Source organism: Cnephaeus nilssonii (genome assembly GCF_951640355.1).
Source record: "Cnephaeus nilssonii genome assembly, chromosome: 20".
Taxonomy (NCBI): Eukaryota; Metazoa; Chordata; class Mammalia; order Chiroptera; family Vespertilionidae; genus Cnephaeus; species Cnephaeus nilssonii.
In genome coordinates this window covers 45,941,320-45,958,787 of record NC_137091.1, presented here as the reverse complement: position 1 = coordinate 45,958,787, position 17,468 = coordinate 45,941,320, and the positions used below count along the sequence as shown (strand labels likewise).

The 17,468-nt window shown below is 55.9% G+C and overlaps 1 protein-coding gene across 2 annotated transcripts; it reads left to right on the top strand.

Moving 5' to 3' along the window:
* Positions 1-729: 729 nt before the first annotated feature.
* CTU1 (cytosolic thiouridylase subunit 1) lies at positions 730-15,077 on the top strand. 2 transcript variants are annotated; one of them, XR_013815213.1, is made up of 5 exons: positions 730-799; positions 3,756-4,304; positions 5,935-9,653; positions 10,460-10,538; positions 13,678-15,077. XR_013815213.1 is itself a non-coding variant. In XM_079800467.1 (3 exons), exons 2-3 carry the CDS (start codon positions 3,797-3,799, stop codon positions 6,486-6,488), a joined length of 1,062 nt encoding a protein of 353 aa, XP_079656593.1. In that variant the 5' UTR covers positions 730-799; positions 3,756-3,796; the 3' UTR covers positions 6,489-9,727. The 2 variants fall into 2 exon arrangements, 1 of the variants encoding a protein (XP_079656593.1); XM_079800467.1 differs by lacking the exons at positions 10,460-10,538; positions 13,678-15,077 and having other exon boundaries at positions 5,935-9,727.
* The last annotated feature ends 2,391 nt before the right edge of the window (positions 15,078-17,468 follow it).

Below are 17,468 nucleotides of genomic sequence, written 5' to 3'. Positions count from 1 at the left end.
GCTCTGTTGACTAATGAGTTTGCCGACCACTGTCCTAGTCCCATCAGGACCTCTACCTCACCCTCCATCACCCAGCTCCACCTTTACATAACAGGAAATGTGTACCCGTTCCCTGGCCAGGGCCTGTGCAGCGGATCCCAAGCACCTCCACTAACCAGAGCCAGCCAGGGGCACCTACAGAGACCCCATCCCCACCCCACCCCCAAATCACTAACAGCAGAGGCAGGTGCAGAGACCTCAGCTCACTCACTGCTCCTCTCCCCATTGGACAGGCTCACGTGCACCAAAATCAATTCGCAGACACGCAGAGACCCCCCAACAATCCGCAGACCCTCGGAGTCCCCACCCTCAGAAAGTCTGCCCCCGTCCAGGCGCTGTCCTCGCGACCGACCCTCGCACTCCCAACTTCAATTTCCACCTGCAACCCCACCTCAAAGGGTAGACATCTTATGCACTCTGATCTATTAAAAAACCTATAATAATCCCACAAAAGCAGATAATACGGACGCAGTCACTTTGCAAACAGCTCGGCTGCGTCCCATGCCTCTGCGCAGGCGCAGAAGGGAAACAGGGGAAGTGGTAGGCAGAGACCAGGGGCCGCAAAGATCGCTGGGAGTTGTAGGCCGAGCGGGCCCCGTAGCCACAAGTGCTTTGGAATGGAGCTGTTGCATGGGGTTCTGGGAGCCGTAGCCAAGACAGCCCCACAGCCTTGTGGGAGTCGTAGTCTCCGGAGCCACTTCCGTGCGGGGCTTCCGCAAGTCTAGCAGCTTGGCCATCCCAGCACCACATTCTGCATAAAGTGAGTATTTCCTGCCGTGGCGGGTGGGCCCGTGGGCGGCCGCTCTTCATTGCGGTGTTGTGTGAGTTAGGGTCTCGCCTTTGTGCCTTCCCAACGCCTGTATCCCCAGGCCTTCTGTCCAGGATCCCCACGTGGGACACCGTGGCTCGCCTGTCTCTTGCCCACCCACCCCTCCCCCAAGTCGGGTTCGACCATCTCCCTGCCCCCGCCTCTAATCGGGTTCGTCGGGAAGGTCCCTACTCTGCCCTAGAACCTCCGTCATGATAGATGTCACACAATATCCATCCTCTGACAAGGCAGCAATCCGCAGGCTTCCCAGGGGTCCGCGTGCCGTCCTCAGGGTGCACTTATTAGCCCCTCATCCTACAGATATTTACTGAGCGCCGACACTGTGTGCCAAAACCTGTGCGAAGTGGAGGGAGACCCAGCCCTGCTGTTAGTGAGCTCACAGTGGGCAGTCAGGCCTGTCACGGGCAGGTGGAGCCCTGGTTAGGCTGGGATGAGGCATGCACGCGGCTCTGGGAGCCCAGAGGAGGGGCCAGGCCCATCCTGGAGTCCCTAAAGTCTTTGAAGGGAAGATGCTTAACGGGGACTTCAAACCTGACATGTCCCAATGGAATTCCTAGTTGTGTCCTCCCCACCCTCCCCCACCCCCCGCCACTAACTGTCCCATCATCTCCCCAGGTGCCTTGCCCAAAACCACAAAGCCATTCTTCATTCCTCTTTTCTCATCACCCTATCCTCCACCCTAGTCCTCATCCTGTGCAAGTCCTATGGGCTCTCCCTTCAAAACAGATCCAAACCCCCGTTTCTTCCCACCTCCACTGCCACCACCCCCACCCAGGCCACATCATCTCTCACTGACGTAAAAAAAAAATGTTTTCCAAATATGTTATTGATTTTAGAGAGAGAGGAAGGGAGAGGGAGAGAGAAAAACATCGATGTGATGATCTAGGAACCCGCAACAGGGATGTGGCCTGACCAGGAATCAAAGTGACGATGCCCAACCAACTGAGCCCACCAGCCAAGGCTCTCACTGACTATTAATTGCCCCATAGCCTCCTCGATGGCCTCCCGGCCTCTACCCCTTGTAGGGTACAGTCTGTTCTCCTCACAGCAGCAAAAGGTATCGTTTTAATACTTAAGTCCAATTATATCCCTTCTCTACTCAAAACTCTTCCATCTCCCTCTGAATAAAATTAAGACCCGACTTGGTGCCCTATGAGTCTCTAACAACCTGCACGGACTCGTCTTCTGAGGTGACTGTAGATGTGGGGGGAGAGGAGAGAGGAGCCCAGGGTGGCTTTACTGTATGTCCTGTGCTGTGGAGGAGCTGGGTGGAAGGTGGGGGTGCTCCCAGGAGATGGGAGCAGGAGGGACAGGTCAGTTGGGGCAATTAGGATCTGAGAGAAGGCCCAGCTCCCATTCAGAGTCACCCACAAGGGGAATGAACTGGGCAGGACCGGAGGAGCATGAAGAGAACTCTCCCCAAAAGACTGGAGACTCAGCGGGAGAGTCAGGGAGGATCAAGTAAAAAACTAGAGGGAGAGCCCTGGCTGGTGTGGCTCAGTGAGGTGGGCGTTGTCCTGTGCCCCGAAGGGTTGCTGGTTCGATTCCCGGTCAGGGCACATGCCCGGGTTTCGGGCTCAATCCCTCATCCGGGCACATGTGGGAGGCAGCTAGCTAATCAATATTGTACTCTCACACCAATGTTTCTTTCTTCTCCCTTTCTTTCTCTCTAAAAATCAACACACTATTCTCTTAAAAAAAAACAAAAAACTAGAGGAGAAAAGATGTCAAGGGTGACAGGCAGTCATGGTAGATGGGTCCTAAGAGCTCCTTGCTGAGCCCAGTAACGGGGAAGAATATTCCGGGCAGAGCCAGTGCAAACAGACTGTAGTGTTCCTGGGTGTCAGCAGGAGGGACTTGGCGGGAGGAAGGGCCAGCATGGCTGAAGGAGACGGGGGTAGGAGGTCACTGGAAAAGGGAGCCAGGTCGCATAGGGCTTCATGGTGTTATCAGGACTTGGGCTCGGGCTGCCTGTCGCTGTGTCCAATAACGAAGGCAGGGTTGAATCACATAAGGCGTTTATTGAGAAGGCCAGCCAACCAAGAACACTGGGCGCTTGCAAGCATTCAAATCCTTCCTTACAGCAGGGGGCAGGGGGCAGCATTATAAAGGGGAAGGGGCTAGAGTGAGGCTGGGAACGGAGGTCAGCTATTGTCCTTGCCATCAGGCGACGAGATGATGTTTTGACTCCTGGTGGGTCGGTCTGACCATGCTTATTGATTCAATTCTGCTTGCTGAATCCACAGCTGAGTCACCTCCTTCATTGGTTTGCACAGGCCTTAGAAAGGAAACTTAAGCCTGGCCAGCATGGGTCAGTGGTTGAGTATTGACCTATGAACCAGGAGGTCAGGGTTCGATTCCCAGTCAGGGCACATGGCCGGGTTGTGAGCTCAATCCCCAGTGTGGGGCATGCAAGAGGCAGCCGATCCATGATTCTCTCTCATCATGGATGTTTCTCTCCCTTCCTCTCTGAAATCAATAAAAATATATTTTTTAAAAAAGAAAAGGAAACTTAAAAACTTAAGCCCCTATTCACATAAGTATATGTGTTTTAAGATTTAAAATAATATGATTACCTTTCAGATTAATTCAGGTGCCCCATCTATCAGATTATAGTTCCCCCCTGTCAATAGGCCATCAGCCATGAAGTGAGGTGAGATGCATGAGAGGATGTAGACAAGCTACTGGGCAGGATGCCTCTGACTATGGAGAATACTGTGCCTGTCGCAGCAGAATCCTATACAGAACATGTGTATAGGCCACCCCATATCCAGAAGCCTGCTCCACCGGCACCCTCTATTTCGGGCAGGGCGCTTTCCAGACAGCCTCGCTTGGAGGCGACCCCGCAATCCGGATCCACCTGTAACCCGCCTCCCTTCTCTTCTAGTCCAGGAGAAGCGGACCCTTCGCACCCGCCCGGACCCCGCGATGCCGGCCCCGCAGTGCGCCTCCTGCCACAAGGCCCGCGCCGCCCTCCGCCGCCCGCGCTCCGGCCTAGCGCTGTGCGGCGCCTGCTTCTGCGCCGCCTTCGAGGCCGAGGTGCTGCACACGGTGGTGGCGGGCCGCCTGCTGCCGCCCGGCGCCGTGGTGGCCGTGGGTGCCTCGGGCGGCAAGGACTCCACGGTGCTGGCGCACGTGCTGCGCGAGCTGGCGCCGCGCCTGGGCATCTCGCTGCAGCTGGTGGCGGTGGATGAGGGCATCGGCGGCTACCGGGACGCGGCGCTGGCGGCCGTGCGGCGCCAGGCGGCGCGCTGGGAGCTGCCGCTCACCGTGGTGGCCTACGCCGACCTCTTCGGGGGCTGGACGATGGACGCCGTGGCCCGCAGCACGGCCGGCTCGGGCCGCAGCCGCTCCTGCTGCACCTTCTGCGGGGTGCTGCGGCGGCGGGCGCTGGAGGAAGGGGCGCGCCTCGTGGGAGCCACGCACGTCGTGACGGGTGAGCGCATGCGCGGCAGCAGGAGGGACTTGGTGGGAGGAAGGGGCGCATGCGCAGGCGGCACTGACAGGGGCTGAGGCGCATGCCCGAGAAGTGAAAAGGAGACCCTGGAGGGTCTCAGTAAAAGGGCTACGCGTACCCCCAGAAGGTTCAGGGCCTGGCATGTGCGCGTCCCCGGGAAGGGGCAGGGCAGGCGTGGCGAGCTTTAGAGCCACGGCCATCACCTTGGTGCACACACACAGTGGCGAATAGAGGGCTGGAGGGGTACCCTTAGGGCCTAGGGCCGTGGTTCTCTGCATTTTAAAAATGACATTCTAGCCCTGGCTGGTTTGGCTCAGTAGATAGAGCGTCGGCCTGCGGACTGAAGGGTCCCAGGTCGATTCAGGTCAAGGGCACATGCCTGGGTTGTGGACTCCATCCCCAGTGGGGGGCGTGCGGGAGGCAGCCGATCAACGATTCTCTGTCATCATTGATGTTTCTATCTATCTCTCCCTCTCCCTTCCTCTCTGAAATCAATAAAAATACATATATTTTTTAAATAATAATAAAAATGACATTCTATAAGTTTCCTCTCACAAAAGGAGGGGTGTGCAGGGGTGTCTCCCATCTGTAGTCTGAAACATAACTGTGTCTTTTAACTCCTTTTCTCTCTCGGTTTGCCTCTCTTATTCTCTCTTACTCCCTCCCAGTCATCCCTTCAACAAGTAATCATTGACCATTTACTATGCGCCAGATGCAAGCCATGTAGCCTCTGGCCGAGTACCTAGCCTCGGTTTCCTCTCTTGTAAATCGGGGATGTCAATAACGCCTGGTTCCCGGAGATGCTGGGTGTTGGGTGAGTTATACGTGAAGCGTTTAGACCAGAGGCGGAAAAGCAGTGAACCTGATACAAACGTTTGCTGTTACGGTGCACAGTCAGTCTGCTCCTGCCCGGTTCTCACATAATCACAGCCTGACAGGCGCTACCAAGGAAAAGCACGCGTTGTGAGTTTGCAACAGGAGGACCTAGAGGAGGGAGAGAGGCGGGGATTGAGGGAGCGTTGCGGGGTGAGCGGAGACCTGAAGGCTGCGCGGGTCACCAGGTGAAGAGGTGAAGGGCGAACAGAGGTCGGGAGAGGTGTCTGAGCCAAGGAAGCAGCTCATGCAGAGGCCCTGCGGAGAGGACGTGGGCCGACGGCGAAGCCCTCAGAAGGCCCGGGTTTCACTGCATAGAAAAGTCTAGGGTGACAAAATGCACAGTCAGTAGGCATTTAGCTTACAGGGTGACTGTCGTGCAGTCACTTTCTCCGCGATCTGCCGTCCCAGGGGCACGTGTGTCAACAGCCTGTTGAGAATCTCCATAAAGTGCCGTTTGACCTCCGCTGTGCAGCCCGAGTGCACTTGACTCTGAGGCTGGAACGACCTCTGTAGCTTAAAGCACCTTCACTGCCTCCGCCAGGGCACCTAGCACAGGGCTGCCTGGCCCGGTAGGTGGGTGACAGTGAGGGCACCCCACGTGGCTCCATGGGGGCCTGTCCTCTCTGTTTCTCACCGTGTCCACCTTCTGCCCCCCACGCCCTGTGCCCCCGGGTCCCCATGACCGGCAGCGCCCCCTGCGCCCTCTCTGACCGGCTCCCCGTCTCTCCCCCAGGCCACAACGCGGACGACATGGCGGAGACGGTGCTCATGAACTTCCTGCGGGGCGACGCGGGCCGGCTGGCCCGGGGCGGGGGCCTGGGCTCCCCGGGCGAGGGGGGCGCCCTGCCGCGCTGCCGCCCGCTGCAGCTGGCCTCGCAGAAGGAGGTGGTGCTGTACGCGCACTTCCGCCGCCTGGACTACTTCTCCGAGGAGTGCGTGTACGCGCCCGAGGCCTTCCGCGGCCACGCGCGCGACCTGCTCAAGCTGCTGGAGGCGGCGCGGCCGTCGGCGGTGCTGGACCTGGTGCACTCGGCCGAGCGCCTGGCGCTGGCCCCGGCCGCCCGGCCCCCGCCCGCCGGCGCCTGCTCCCGCTGCGGGGCGCTGGCCAGCCGCGCGCTCTGCCAGGCCTGCGCCCTCCTGGACGGCCTGGACCGCGGCCGGCCCCGCCTGGCCATCGGCAAGGGCCGCCGGGGGCGGGACGAGGTGGGGCCGGCGGGGACTCCGCAGGAGCGGGAGCGGGTCCAACCCCCAGCCCGGGAAGCCGTTCCCGCTGTTCCCACCTTCTAGGGACCCCAGCTCTCCGTTGGGGCGCCTGTAAATGACACTGTGAATAAACCCGAGTGACCTTTGCCCAAGACTTCGCTGTGAAGTCGGGAGGGAGACACGACCCGTTACCTCTGACCCTGCAGGAGCTTGGGGGCCTGGGCTCCAGGGTCTGAGGGAGGAGGGGACTGAACAACTCCACTCCTGAGTGGGAATTGGGGGGCGGGGAGAGGGGGGCTTGCCTCATACCTGTGCTACCTTCCTGAGCACCTACTGTGCACCCCCATTTCCTGTTTGCCTGTAAAGGGATAAACAAAGCCGTCTGACTTAATGGCCACAGGGCTCAGGAATCAAGGTGCTTCTCCGAGCCTTGCGCACACTGCAGGCCCGCCCCCTCTCATCATTTGCATAATCTCATTGGCTGTGGCCTGAAAGGCGGAAACTGGCCTGAGGTCACCTGGCTGGGGAGGGACCGAGCTGGGGGTCACACCAGTGTCTACCTGGGGCTCTTCAAGACCAGGGACTTGCCCCCACCCGCTCACACCTGAATCCCGCCTGGTGTCTGTGATGGGTGAGGCGCAGCTGGGTGGGCTCCCCAGACCTCAGCTTTTGGAGGTGGAGCTGAGTGAGCCTGGGTCAGTGACTTGACTTCTCTGGTCTTCAGTTGCCTCCTCTGAACATGGAATCAGAGCCCCCCATCAAAGCACTGTTGGGAGGACTTGGTTGTTCACCTTAAGGTTTGGCCACCAGGGGGCTCCGGGGTTCAGGGTTACTGTCCTGCCAGTGGAGACCCCCAGGGGAGACTTGGTGTTTTAAGTCCCACCTCCAAGCTTTGCTGGGCTGGTGTCTTGTCAGGAATGCCCTCCCTTTCCCCTCTTCCTGCTCAAATCCTCCAGGGTCCTCCTGGGAGCCTCCTGACTCCTCCCACCCCACCCACTCCCCATCCCCTGGATCCAGCCCTCCGGTGTGGCCATCCACACTCTGGGTTTCATCTTTTTCTAATTAGACTAGAGGCCCAGTGCATGGAATTCATGCATGGGTAGGGTCCCTAAGTCTGGACAGTGATCAGGGATGATGGGGGCCTTCCTCCATTTTGTGCCGCCCCCTGGTGGTCAGCACACATCATAGCGAGCAATTGAACTCCGGTCTCCCAGTCAAACTCCCGAGGGGACACTTAGCATATTAGCCTTTTATATATATAGATTGGGCTGGAGGACAGGGACCAGGTGTCCTGCCTCTTCCATGAGCAAATCGAGTATTAACATTAATAGTTCATTCAACAAATGTTTATTGAGCACCTTGTCTGTGCCCTGTGCGTCAGGAGCTAGGAATTCCTCAAGGTGCTAGGAATACTGCAGTGAACAAAAGACGAAAGCCCATGCCCTTTCTGAAGGTCACAGTCTGGGAGAGACAGACAATAAACAAATAAACCTTGCCAAGTCATGGTGAAGGCAACAAAGGGGTAAGGAGAGAGGGAGTGGGTGGCAGGAGCCAGTTTCCACAGGGCTCGGGGCAAGGCCTCTTTGAAGAGGTGGCATGTGAGCAGGGACCAGAATAAAGCAAAGGGACGAATCATAAAGCCATCTTGGGGAAGAGCTTTCCAGGTGGGGGAACCGCCGAAGGTGGGAGTAAGCTTGGCAATCCAGGGAACAGCAGGAAACGTGTGTCCAGAGCAGAGCGGCTAGGAAGAATAGCAACAGGTGAGAGGAGGCAGTAGCCAGGGCGGGCCGTGCAGGGTCTGCAGAGGCAAGAAATATTTGCATTGAGCCTAAGAATGATGGTAAATCATTGGGGAGCTTTCCACCAAGAGGTCGGATCGGATTTCCATTGCCTCAAAGCTCACTCCAGCTGCAGTGAGGACAATGGGCTGTAGGGGGCGCAAGATGATCAAGGTCCATTGGGATGTCTTTTTATTTATTTATTTTTATTTTTTAAAATATATTTTATTGATTTTTTACAGAGAGGAAGGGAGAAGGATAGAGAGTTAGAAACATTGATGAGAGAGAAACATCGAACAGCTGCCTCCTGCACACCTCCTTAGTTGATGTGCCCGCAACTAAGGTACATGCCCTTGACCAGAATCGAACCTGGGACCTTTCAGTCCGCGGGCCGACGCTCTATCCACTAAGCCAGACCAGTTAGGGCTGGCTTGCCTTTTTAAAAAATAATGCTTATTTTTCAATTACAGTTGACATACAACATCATATTCATTTCAGGTGTATAACACAGTGATTGCGCATTTATATACCTTTCAAAGTGCTCCCCCCCCCCACCTCCAATGAGTCTAGTACCCACCTGACACCATAGTTACCACAATGGGATGGCTCCTGTGTGGTAACTGTGGTGCACTGCAGAGCATTCTTCCCATGTTAGCTCAGAGGTGTGATGGGCTGGGGGTTGGTTCCCGATTTTACAAAGGATAAGCTTGTGGCTCAGGGAAGGAGGTGGGACGCTGGACCCTTTTGCTATGCTGCCTGCTGGAAGCTGGGGACCTGGGTCCTTGTAGGTGGGCCTCTTAATTCACCTGTGGCTTTGGGCAAGGGACCTTTTCCCTTCTGTTCAACTGAGTTTCTCCCTCCCACCAGGAAGTGGGTGTTTGGTTAGATTTCTATTGTGATTTAGGGCAGTGTTATTCAATAGAAATATGGTGTGAATCATATATGTAATGATAAAGTTTCTTTTTTCATTTTTATTGATTGATTGATTTGAGAGAGACATCAATTTGTTGTTCCCCTTAATTTATGAACTTATTGGTTGCTTCTTGTATGTGCCCTGACCCAGGATTGAATCCAAAACCTTGTGTATGGGCATGGTGCTCTAACCCACTGAGCTACCCAGCCAAGGTTCTAATAGTCATATTTTATTTCTTTTTTTTTTTTTTCCTAATAGTCAGATTTTAGAAGAGGGGAACAGGTGACATTTAATTTTTTAAATTTTTTTGTTAACCCTTACCCAAGGATATTTTTTTCCATTGATTTTTTAAGAAAGACTGAAAAGGGGGGAGGAGAGAGAGAAACATGGATGTGAGAGAGACACATTGATTGGTTGTCTCCCACACACACCCCGACCGGGGCCGGGGATCGAACCTGCAACTCAAGCATGTGCCCTTGACCAGGAATCGAACCTGCGACCCTTTGGTGCCTGGGCCGACGCTCCAACTACTGAGCAACACTGGCCAGGGTGGAACAGGTGACATTTAAATAACATCTTATTTGACCCACTGTATCCAAAATATTATGACTTTAACATGTAACCAATTTTTTTTTTAATTTTTACATTCTTTTTTTTTTTTTTCTTTTGCTGAGTTTTTGAAATCCGGTGTGTCTGTTACACTTTCAGCCTATCTGGATTCAAGCCCGACCACTATTGAATCCACATGTGATAGACATGAGGGTCCTGGGAGTTGGGGAAGATGCTATTCTCAGCCCTGACCACAAGGGGTCACTGTGCCCATGCCTGTGCATGGGGTGGCCCCTCCCTTCATGGGGAACTCTGATCTCCTCCAGTGACCTGAGCCAGCTGAGTCAGGCAGAAATCTTAAGGCCCCACATGAACTCGGGAAACCTTCCTTGACCTCAAGAGCTGTGTGTTCATTTGTTCATTCCACAAACGTTTATTGAGCATTTAATTTGTGACAGCAGTGACCAAAGCAAAAACCTGCCCCCCGTGGGAAAAGAGAAAAATAATCAGAATATAGAGTGTGTCAGAGGGTGCTAAATCGGGGGGTAGAAGCACGCCACACGTTTAAGGGGCTGCAGGGTAAGTCCTGACCCTTGGGGTCTCCCCTGTGTGGAGTGTACGTGCCTCTCTTCTGCTTTGATTGCCGAGGCATCCACTTCAAAGATGTTTATCCGGAGCAAACACCTCACCAGCCACATGACTATTAAAAGGGCCAGGCTGGCCCCTGGTTTTAGAGATCTTGGTTGATTTCAGTAACTGACAGTTTGGTCCTCTGTTTCCCCTCCCCTTCCTTTCTCCCTTCCTCCCACCCCCAGAGGTGGGGTCCCCAGCTCAGTGTGGGGTGCCATGAAATGGTTTCCACAGGAGATAGTGCTCAAACCCAGGACCCAGGAGGTAAGAATGAGCAGGGCCCCGGCCGGTATGGCTTCGTTGGTTGCGTGATGTCCTGGGCACCAAAGTGCCGCTGGTTCAATTGCCAGGGTTGCGGGTTTGGTCCCTGGTTGGGATCATGTGCAGAGGGCAGCCAATTGAAACGTCTCTCTCATCTCTCTATCTCTTTCTCTCCTCTGCCTAAGCATGTCCTTGGGTGAAGATGAAAAAATAATAATATTTCTATATAATAAAAGGCTAATATGCAAATTGACCGAACAGCAGAATGACTGGTCGCTATGATGCACACTGACCACTAGGGGGCAGATGCTCAATGCAGGAGCTGCCCCCTGGTGGTCAGTGTGCTCCCACAGGGGGAGTGCCGCTCAGCCAGAAGCCAGGCTCATGGCTGGTGAATCCAGCAGCGATGGAGGGAGCCTCTCCCACCTCAGCAGTGCTAAGGATGTCCAACTGCCGGCTTAGGTCTGCTCCCCGTGGGAAGCGGGCCTAAGCCGTCAGTCAGACATCCCCCGAGGGCTCCTGGACTGGGAGAGGGCGCAGGCCAGGCTGAGAGACATCCCCCCCCCCCCCCACCAGTGCACGAATTTCGTGCACCGGGCCTCTAGTAAGTAAATAGATAAGAATGATCACAGGAAGGGGTGGGAGGGGAACAAGACAATGGCCAGCATGAAGGATCGCAGGCACGCCAGCCCTGGGAGCACGGAGAACCTGTGCCGAAGGGCTGCTCCTGGCACAAGACGGCCGGGAGGAGCTGGCAAGGGTGGCCGGGCCCCCCAAGAGGGGTCAGAGTGCTGCTGCACCAGTGGGTGTTCAGCTCGGCTTGTGGGGCATCGGGGAGAGTTTAGAGCAGATGGGGCTGCCCCGGGTGTCAGAACGACCCTTCTCAGGCCGTGTCCAGGAGGCCAGGGAGCAGCCCAAACCAGCCGTGGCCCGGGTGTGGGAGTGGCCGGGCTCAGATACAAGGGCTATTTACGAAGCACTCGCCAAGGGTTGGATGGAAATCCTGCTAAATAAACTGTAGGGTGTGTTTTGTAAGCACAAGAGTTTCCACACAAACCCACATGCAAGAGAAATCTCTACGAAACAGACTGAGCGGAAACAAAGGTGTTTGGCCCCGAGGCCGCCGGCCACAGCACCCACGGGAGAGCCCTGCGGAGGGAGGAGGCCGCAGTTCCCACGGAGGGCGGGCCCGGGGCTGCTGAGGCCGGAGGCCCTGGCCTGCGGGGAGCCGGGCTGTTGCTGAGGTCTATGGCCTGGGGAATGCAGTCCCTACTTAAACCCACGCGACCCTTGGAAGGACCGGGCAGATGGTACCCATGCCCTGGGGCACCATCCCCTAGAGTCAGCAACATTCCTCCCTGCAAGTATTTGGGGCCCAGTCTCAGAAAGATGGGCTTCTCCCCCGCCCCCCACCCCCCACCCCCATGAACACTCTCCAGGGCCCGCTAGTTGGAGATTCCTGTCAGGTCTGAAGAGGTAGAGGCGTTGGATGCGGACATTCTGGAGAGAAGGCTCCGTGATCATCTCACTCGTCCGCCTCCCGCCACAGGCAAGTATCGGATTGGGCTCCCGGGACTCCGCAGTGAACATGTGAAGCACGATCGGTCCCTGCCCTCACGAAGCTTCAGTTCTAGCGGCAGATCCGTTTCTTCGTTTCATGAGTGTTTTACGGAGCACCTACTATGCGCCCCCGGCACAGACGCGGATAACGCAGGCAGAACCGCCCACCCTTGTGCGTGCTGACACACAGACTGTGGGAGTCGGACTACACATCGAGCACATAAAGCGGGAGGGACCTCCAACGGGGACACGCACCCTCGAGAAAAACAAAAGCAACAACAAACAAGGAAGCAAACACATAAAGCCAGGATAGGCTGAAATCAGGCGTCGACAGGAAACCACCAGCGAAGCTACGATAGGAAGCAGAAGGGGAGGTCTGCTCTAGAGACCGTGGTCAGCGGGCGACCTTCCCGCTGAGACTGGAAGGAGGATCCCGGGCAGAGTGGTAGGAAGCAGCACAGGTAAAGGCCGGCCCTGCGGGAGGAAGGCACCTGCCACGTCAAGATGATCACAGAGGCACAGAGCCTGGCGGAGGGGCGAGGTGGGGGAGACGGACCTAAGCCAGGCTGGGGTGCCCTGGGGGCATTTCGGTTCTCTTACAATTGCAGTGGGAAGTGACAGATGGGTTTTAAGCAGGTTTTGACAAGATACTGTTGTGTGTTTTAAGGACACGTTGACTTGCCCTGGCCGGTTTCGCTCAGTGGATAGAGCGTCGGCCTGCAAACTGAAAGGTCCCAGGTTCGATTCCAGTCTAGGGCACGTGCCCGGGTTGTGGGCTCAATCCCCAGTGGGGGACTTGCAGGAGGCAGCCAATCCATGATTCTCTCTCATCATGGATGTTTCTCTCTCTCTCTCTCCCTCTTCCTTCCTCTCTGAAATCAATAAAAAATATATATACAGGATAGATAGATAGATAGATAGATAGATAGATAGATAGATAGACACGTTGACTTGGTGTAGGGTAGGGGTTGGGGGTGGGGGAGGTGGGGACAGGGGCCGAATGTTGAAGCAGCTAGACCAAGTTGGATGCTGCTGTACCCGTCCAGGTGAGAGAGACGGGTGGCTTGCATGAGAGCGGGTGACAGGAGGTAAGTGGGCGATTCGCCATCTATTTTGCAGCCGAGGTGACTAGACTTGTCAAAGTGGCAGGTGGGAGCGAGGGAGGGATGAAGGACCACTCCCGGGTTGGGACCAGAGCCACAGGGAAGAGGATGTTGTCATTTACTAACAAGGGGAAGACTCGAGGGGGGCGGGGGGATACCATGGAGCCTAAACAAAAACAAGTGGGACGCAGCCACGGAGGGGGGTGAGGCAGAGATGTTTGTCGGCTGTTGACTTGGCATCAGGGGTGCCCAGGTGTGCACACAGATGCCGCCTGGCACGTAGCAGACACAGGTGTTGGCTCAGAGACCTCGGAGAGATTACCCAGAGGGAGTTTGGGTAATCAGAGACGCGTGAGGTCAGCGGCAGAGAGAGAGGCATCGAGACAGACGGGCTGGGGTTCGAACCCCAGCTCCCCCACTTGCTCACCAGGCGCCGTTGGGCAACTGACCACATTTCTCTGTTTCCTCACCTGTCGCAGGGGAGTGTGTTTGCACGCATGTCACGGGGCTGATGGGGGAATTCGGCGAGACACGGCACGTGGGCGCGACTAGGAAAGCTGTCCACCACGAACTTGCAGAAGACAGATGAGGGTCTGTGTGCTCCTTGCAGACACCCTCACCAACCCTCACGCCGGGCTTTCCCAGGCTTGGGCCTCAGCGGCTTGGACAACAATGAAAGCCAGACGGCACGGTGCTCAACAGCCCGGCGGTCGCGGTTCCAGCCCGGACGACGCCACTTGCACAAGCCACTTCAGTGTGAGCCCCGGTTTCCTCACACGTCACGCACGTCCTGATGAGAGTCTCCAACCTCATGACGCTGTTTGCGAGGATTACATGTGATAATGTATGTAGAGCCCTTGGCAGCCTGCCTGGGCTTGAGATTTTTATTTTTGTTATAACTGGGGATGGAGGCGGGCCTCCGCTGACCCCGGGACTCGGGCGCTGACCCCCTGGTTGGGCAGCATCCCTACGTCCACGTGGCCGGAGACCACCTCCGGCTGCCACCCATTCTCACGGCCACACCCCGGCCCCTATCTCCATCCGGAAGGGCTCCACCTCTGAAACCACCAAATCCCACATCCCACTCCCTGACCACAGCCTCCCAGGGTTGTGGGTGGCTCTGTCGTACCTGTTTTTCCACCTCAAAGACACCCTGACCCTTCCCAGTCAGCCTCCCCTCCAAGCCCCTTCTGTCTCCACTTCCTCTGCCCCACAGTCCACCCCTTCGTGAATGCCCCCCCCCCACCCCTCCATCTTCAGCTTCTCTGTCTCAGCATCTGCCCCACCATCACACAGCCCTAGATCTGCCTGTTCTTTGCTGGAGAAAAACAAACAAACAAAAACAAAAAACACAACAACAAAATCAACCAACTGCTCAGGTGGCTCCTAGGTCCATTCCCGATGGCCCACTTCACCCGGCATCTTCTCTACCGTCAGCCCTCCCCCCACCCCACCTGCCCAGGCGTCTGAGGAGGTGCAATGGCTCCTGGTCTTCCTATCTCCCCGGGAGGAAACAGGAGCGGCCCAGCAGGCCCGCCCTCCCCTTCCTGCCACCTGACCCACACCCCACCTGCCACCCCAGCCGCCCTTTCCTCCTTCCTTCCTGGAACAATGGACGGGGTGGTGTCTGTGGGGCTGCTGTCTGGGGGCGAATCCCCCCAACTCTCGCGGTTGCACCATCTGCCCCTTTGTTCTGGGGCGTCTCACTCCCTGGGGTTGTTAGCTCTCCACAGGGGTTCGCCGGATCCTGGTGCCACCGCTGAGCGTTGTGTAACCGTGGGCGGGTGACTCCGCTTCCTCCTCAGCGCATGGAGGAGGACGAGAGGCCCTTTCTCACGGGACCGTGGGAAGGATTCAGGGAGTTAACGTACAAGAAAGAAAAAAAAAAGCATTAAAACAGCGGTGGACAGAGAGGTGCAGACTGGGACCAGCACTCTGTGACCACATGGGGAAGGGGGCCGTCTACAAGCCGAGGAGAGGAGCCTCAGGAGAAACCCAACCTGCCGGCCACCTTGAACTTGGACTTCTAGCCTCCATCACCATGAGAAAATAACTCTGTATTTTAAGCTCTCCACCCCCCCCCCGACTCCCACCCCCCAAAATAAAACAGTGTTGGCACAAAAATCAGTGCTCAGATGGAACTGACTCCTCTCATCATCTCCAAAGATTCGGAGAGTGAAGCAGAGGTTCAGCTAGTCCTGGAGTTTGAATGCTTCCTCCTGCATTCTCTGCCAGCTGGATGACCTTGGGCAAGCCACTTCCCCTCTCTCAGCCTCAGTTTCTCTGTCTGTAAAATGGGGACAAGATAGCACCTGTCTCCTGGAGCCCAGAATTCCCATAATCTCACTGCCCTTACTTTTTTTTTTTTTTTTTTCTGCCCCAGTGACACTGGCCTCCCCTCTGGTCCCCAGACACACACCGGGACTCCTCCTCCCACCTCGAGGCCTTTGCACCGGCTGCTCCCTCAGCCCCGGGACAATCTTCCCCCAGAGATCCCCACGGCTCGCTCTCCAATGAACCGTTGTTCGAAGTTGCCCTCATCAGGATTCCCTGACCCTGCCCTCCTCCCTGCTTTCTTGTTATTTTTCATATCACTCATGACTTGTCACATTATGTCCTGTATTTCTTTAACTTTCTCTCTCTTGGTTGCCCCCTTTCCAGAATGTAATTTTTTTTTTAAAGTTTTGAACAGCCCAGCTGTGTTTGACCCCCATGCCACATCCTCCTTAAAGAGCTACCTGTGCCCAGCCCAGCTGGTGTGACTCAGTGGTTGAGCATTGACCTATGAACCAGGAGGTCACGGTTCAGTTTCTGGTCTGGGCACATGCCCAGGTTGCCTGGGCTTGATCTCTAGCAGGGGGCATGCAGGATGTTGATATTTCTCTCTCATCAGTGTTCTGTCTCCCCCTCTTTCTTTCTCTCTCTCTCAAAATCAATAAAAACATTTTTTTTTTAATAAAAAGGAGTTACCTGACACCTCTCTCTCCTGGTTTTCCTTCTAGCTCCTCCCTGGCTCCCTCTTACCCTCCACTTCCTGTACCTCTTCCCACCCACTGGGGCCCTTCTCTGGGGTCCCTAACCTTCTCCCTCAATCCTGTCTCCTCAGACCAGCTCCCCACTCTGGCTTCTGGTGCCATCTGTCCTGGTAACGCCTCAAGGCTGTCTCTACCCAGACAGCTCCCCTAAACTCGAGACCTGTGTCTGCAGTGAGGACCCTCAGGGACCTCTGTTTCCTGCTCAGAATCACCCTCGGGCCTCTTGTTTCTCCTGGCCACGTCTCCCTCCAGCACTCTGCAGGACTATCCTCAGAATCACTCCCTCCCCTCCCACCCCTGCCACACTCCCCCTGGCGAACTCCTACTCATCCGCAGGACCCAGCTTCGCATGCCCGCCAGGGTCTTCCCACTCCTCAGGCTCCATCAGGCCCTCGGACAACATCCCCCGTCAGAGGCCCTGTTGACCTTTCCCACCAGACAGTGAGCTCCTTGAAGGCAAGGCTGTGGCCATATGTTCGTTCATTCATTCATTTATTCATTCATTCATTCATTCATCAAATATTTATTAACATCACGTCATGGCAACCAACACTGTGCTACGCTGGTGGGTGGAGTGGGGAGCAGAGTTTAGTCTGGCGAGAAGGGAGTGAGTAAGCGGGAGTGGCCCTGAGGGGGCTCGAGGGCTGGGCTGGGCTGGGCTGGGCAGCGATAAGGCGGTTCTGAGCCTTATATGTGGTGGCATCCCCAGCCTTCGCGGCTCCCTCCCGTGGGCTCTGTGAGGCCGCCTGCTCGAGCCGGGAGTTCTCGTCAGGAGGAGGGAGACCTTGGAGACAGGCTCAGTGGAGGGTCCCTGAGAGCCCCTCAGAGCAAAGCTTTCTCTTCACACCGGGGTTGAGGGCTTGTGTTTCCCAGGAAGTTCTGTTCCGTGGCCAACTCTTCATCCTGAAGTTGTCATAGATTCACAGGACGTTGCACAAACAGTCCACACGGTCCCGCGTCCCCTCCCCGGATGGTGACGTCTAGTTAGCTGTGGCCCACCATCCGACCCAGGCCATCCACAAGGGTCAGCTGGACCCAGATCTTCTTTTATTGAATTAATTGAGGTGACATTGGCTAATGAAATTATATAGGTCTCAGGGGTACAATTCTATCAGACATCATCCGTTAGACCCCAGATCTCTCTTTAAAAAAAACAAAAAACCTCATCCGAGACGATGTTTTTCATTGATTTTAGAGAGAGGAAGGGAGAGAGGGGACCATCTATGTGAGAGAGA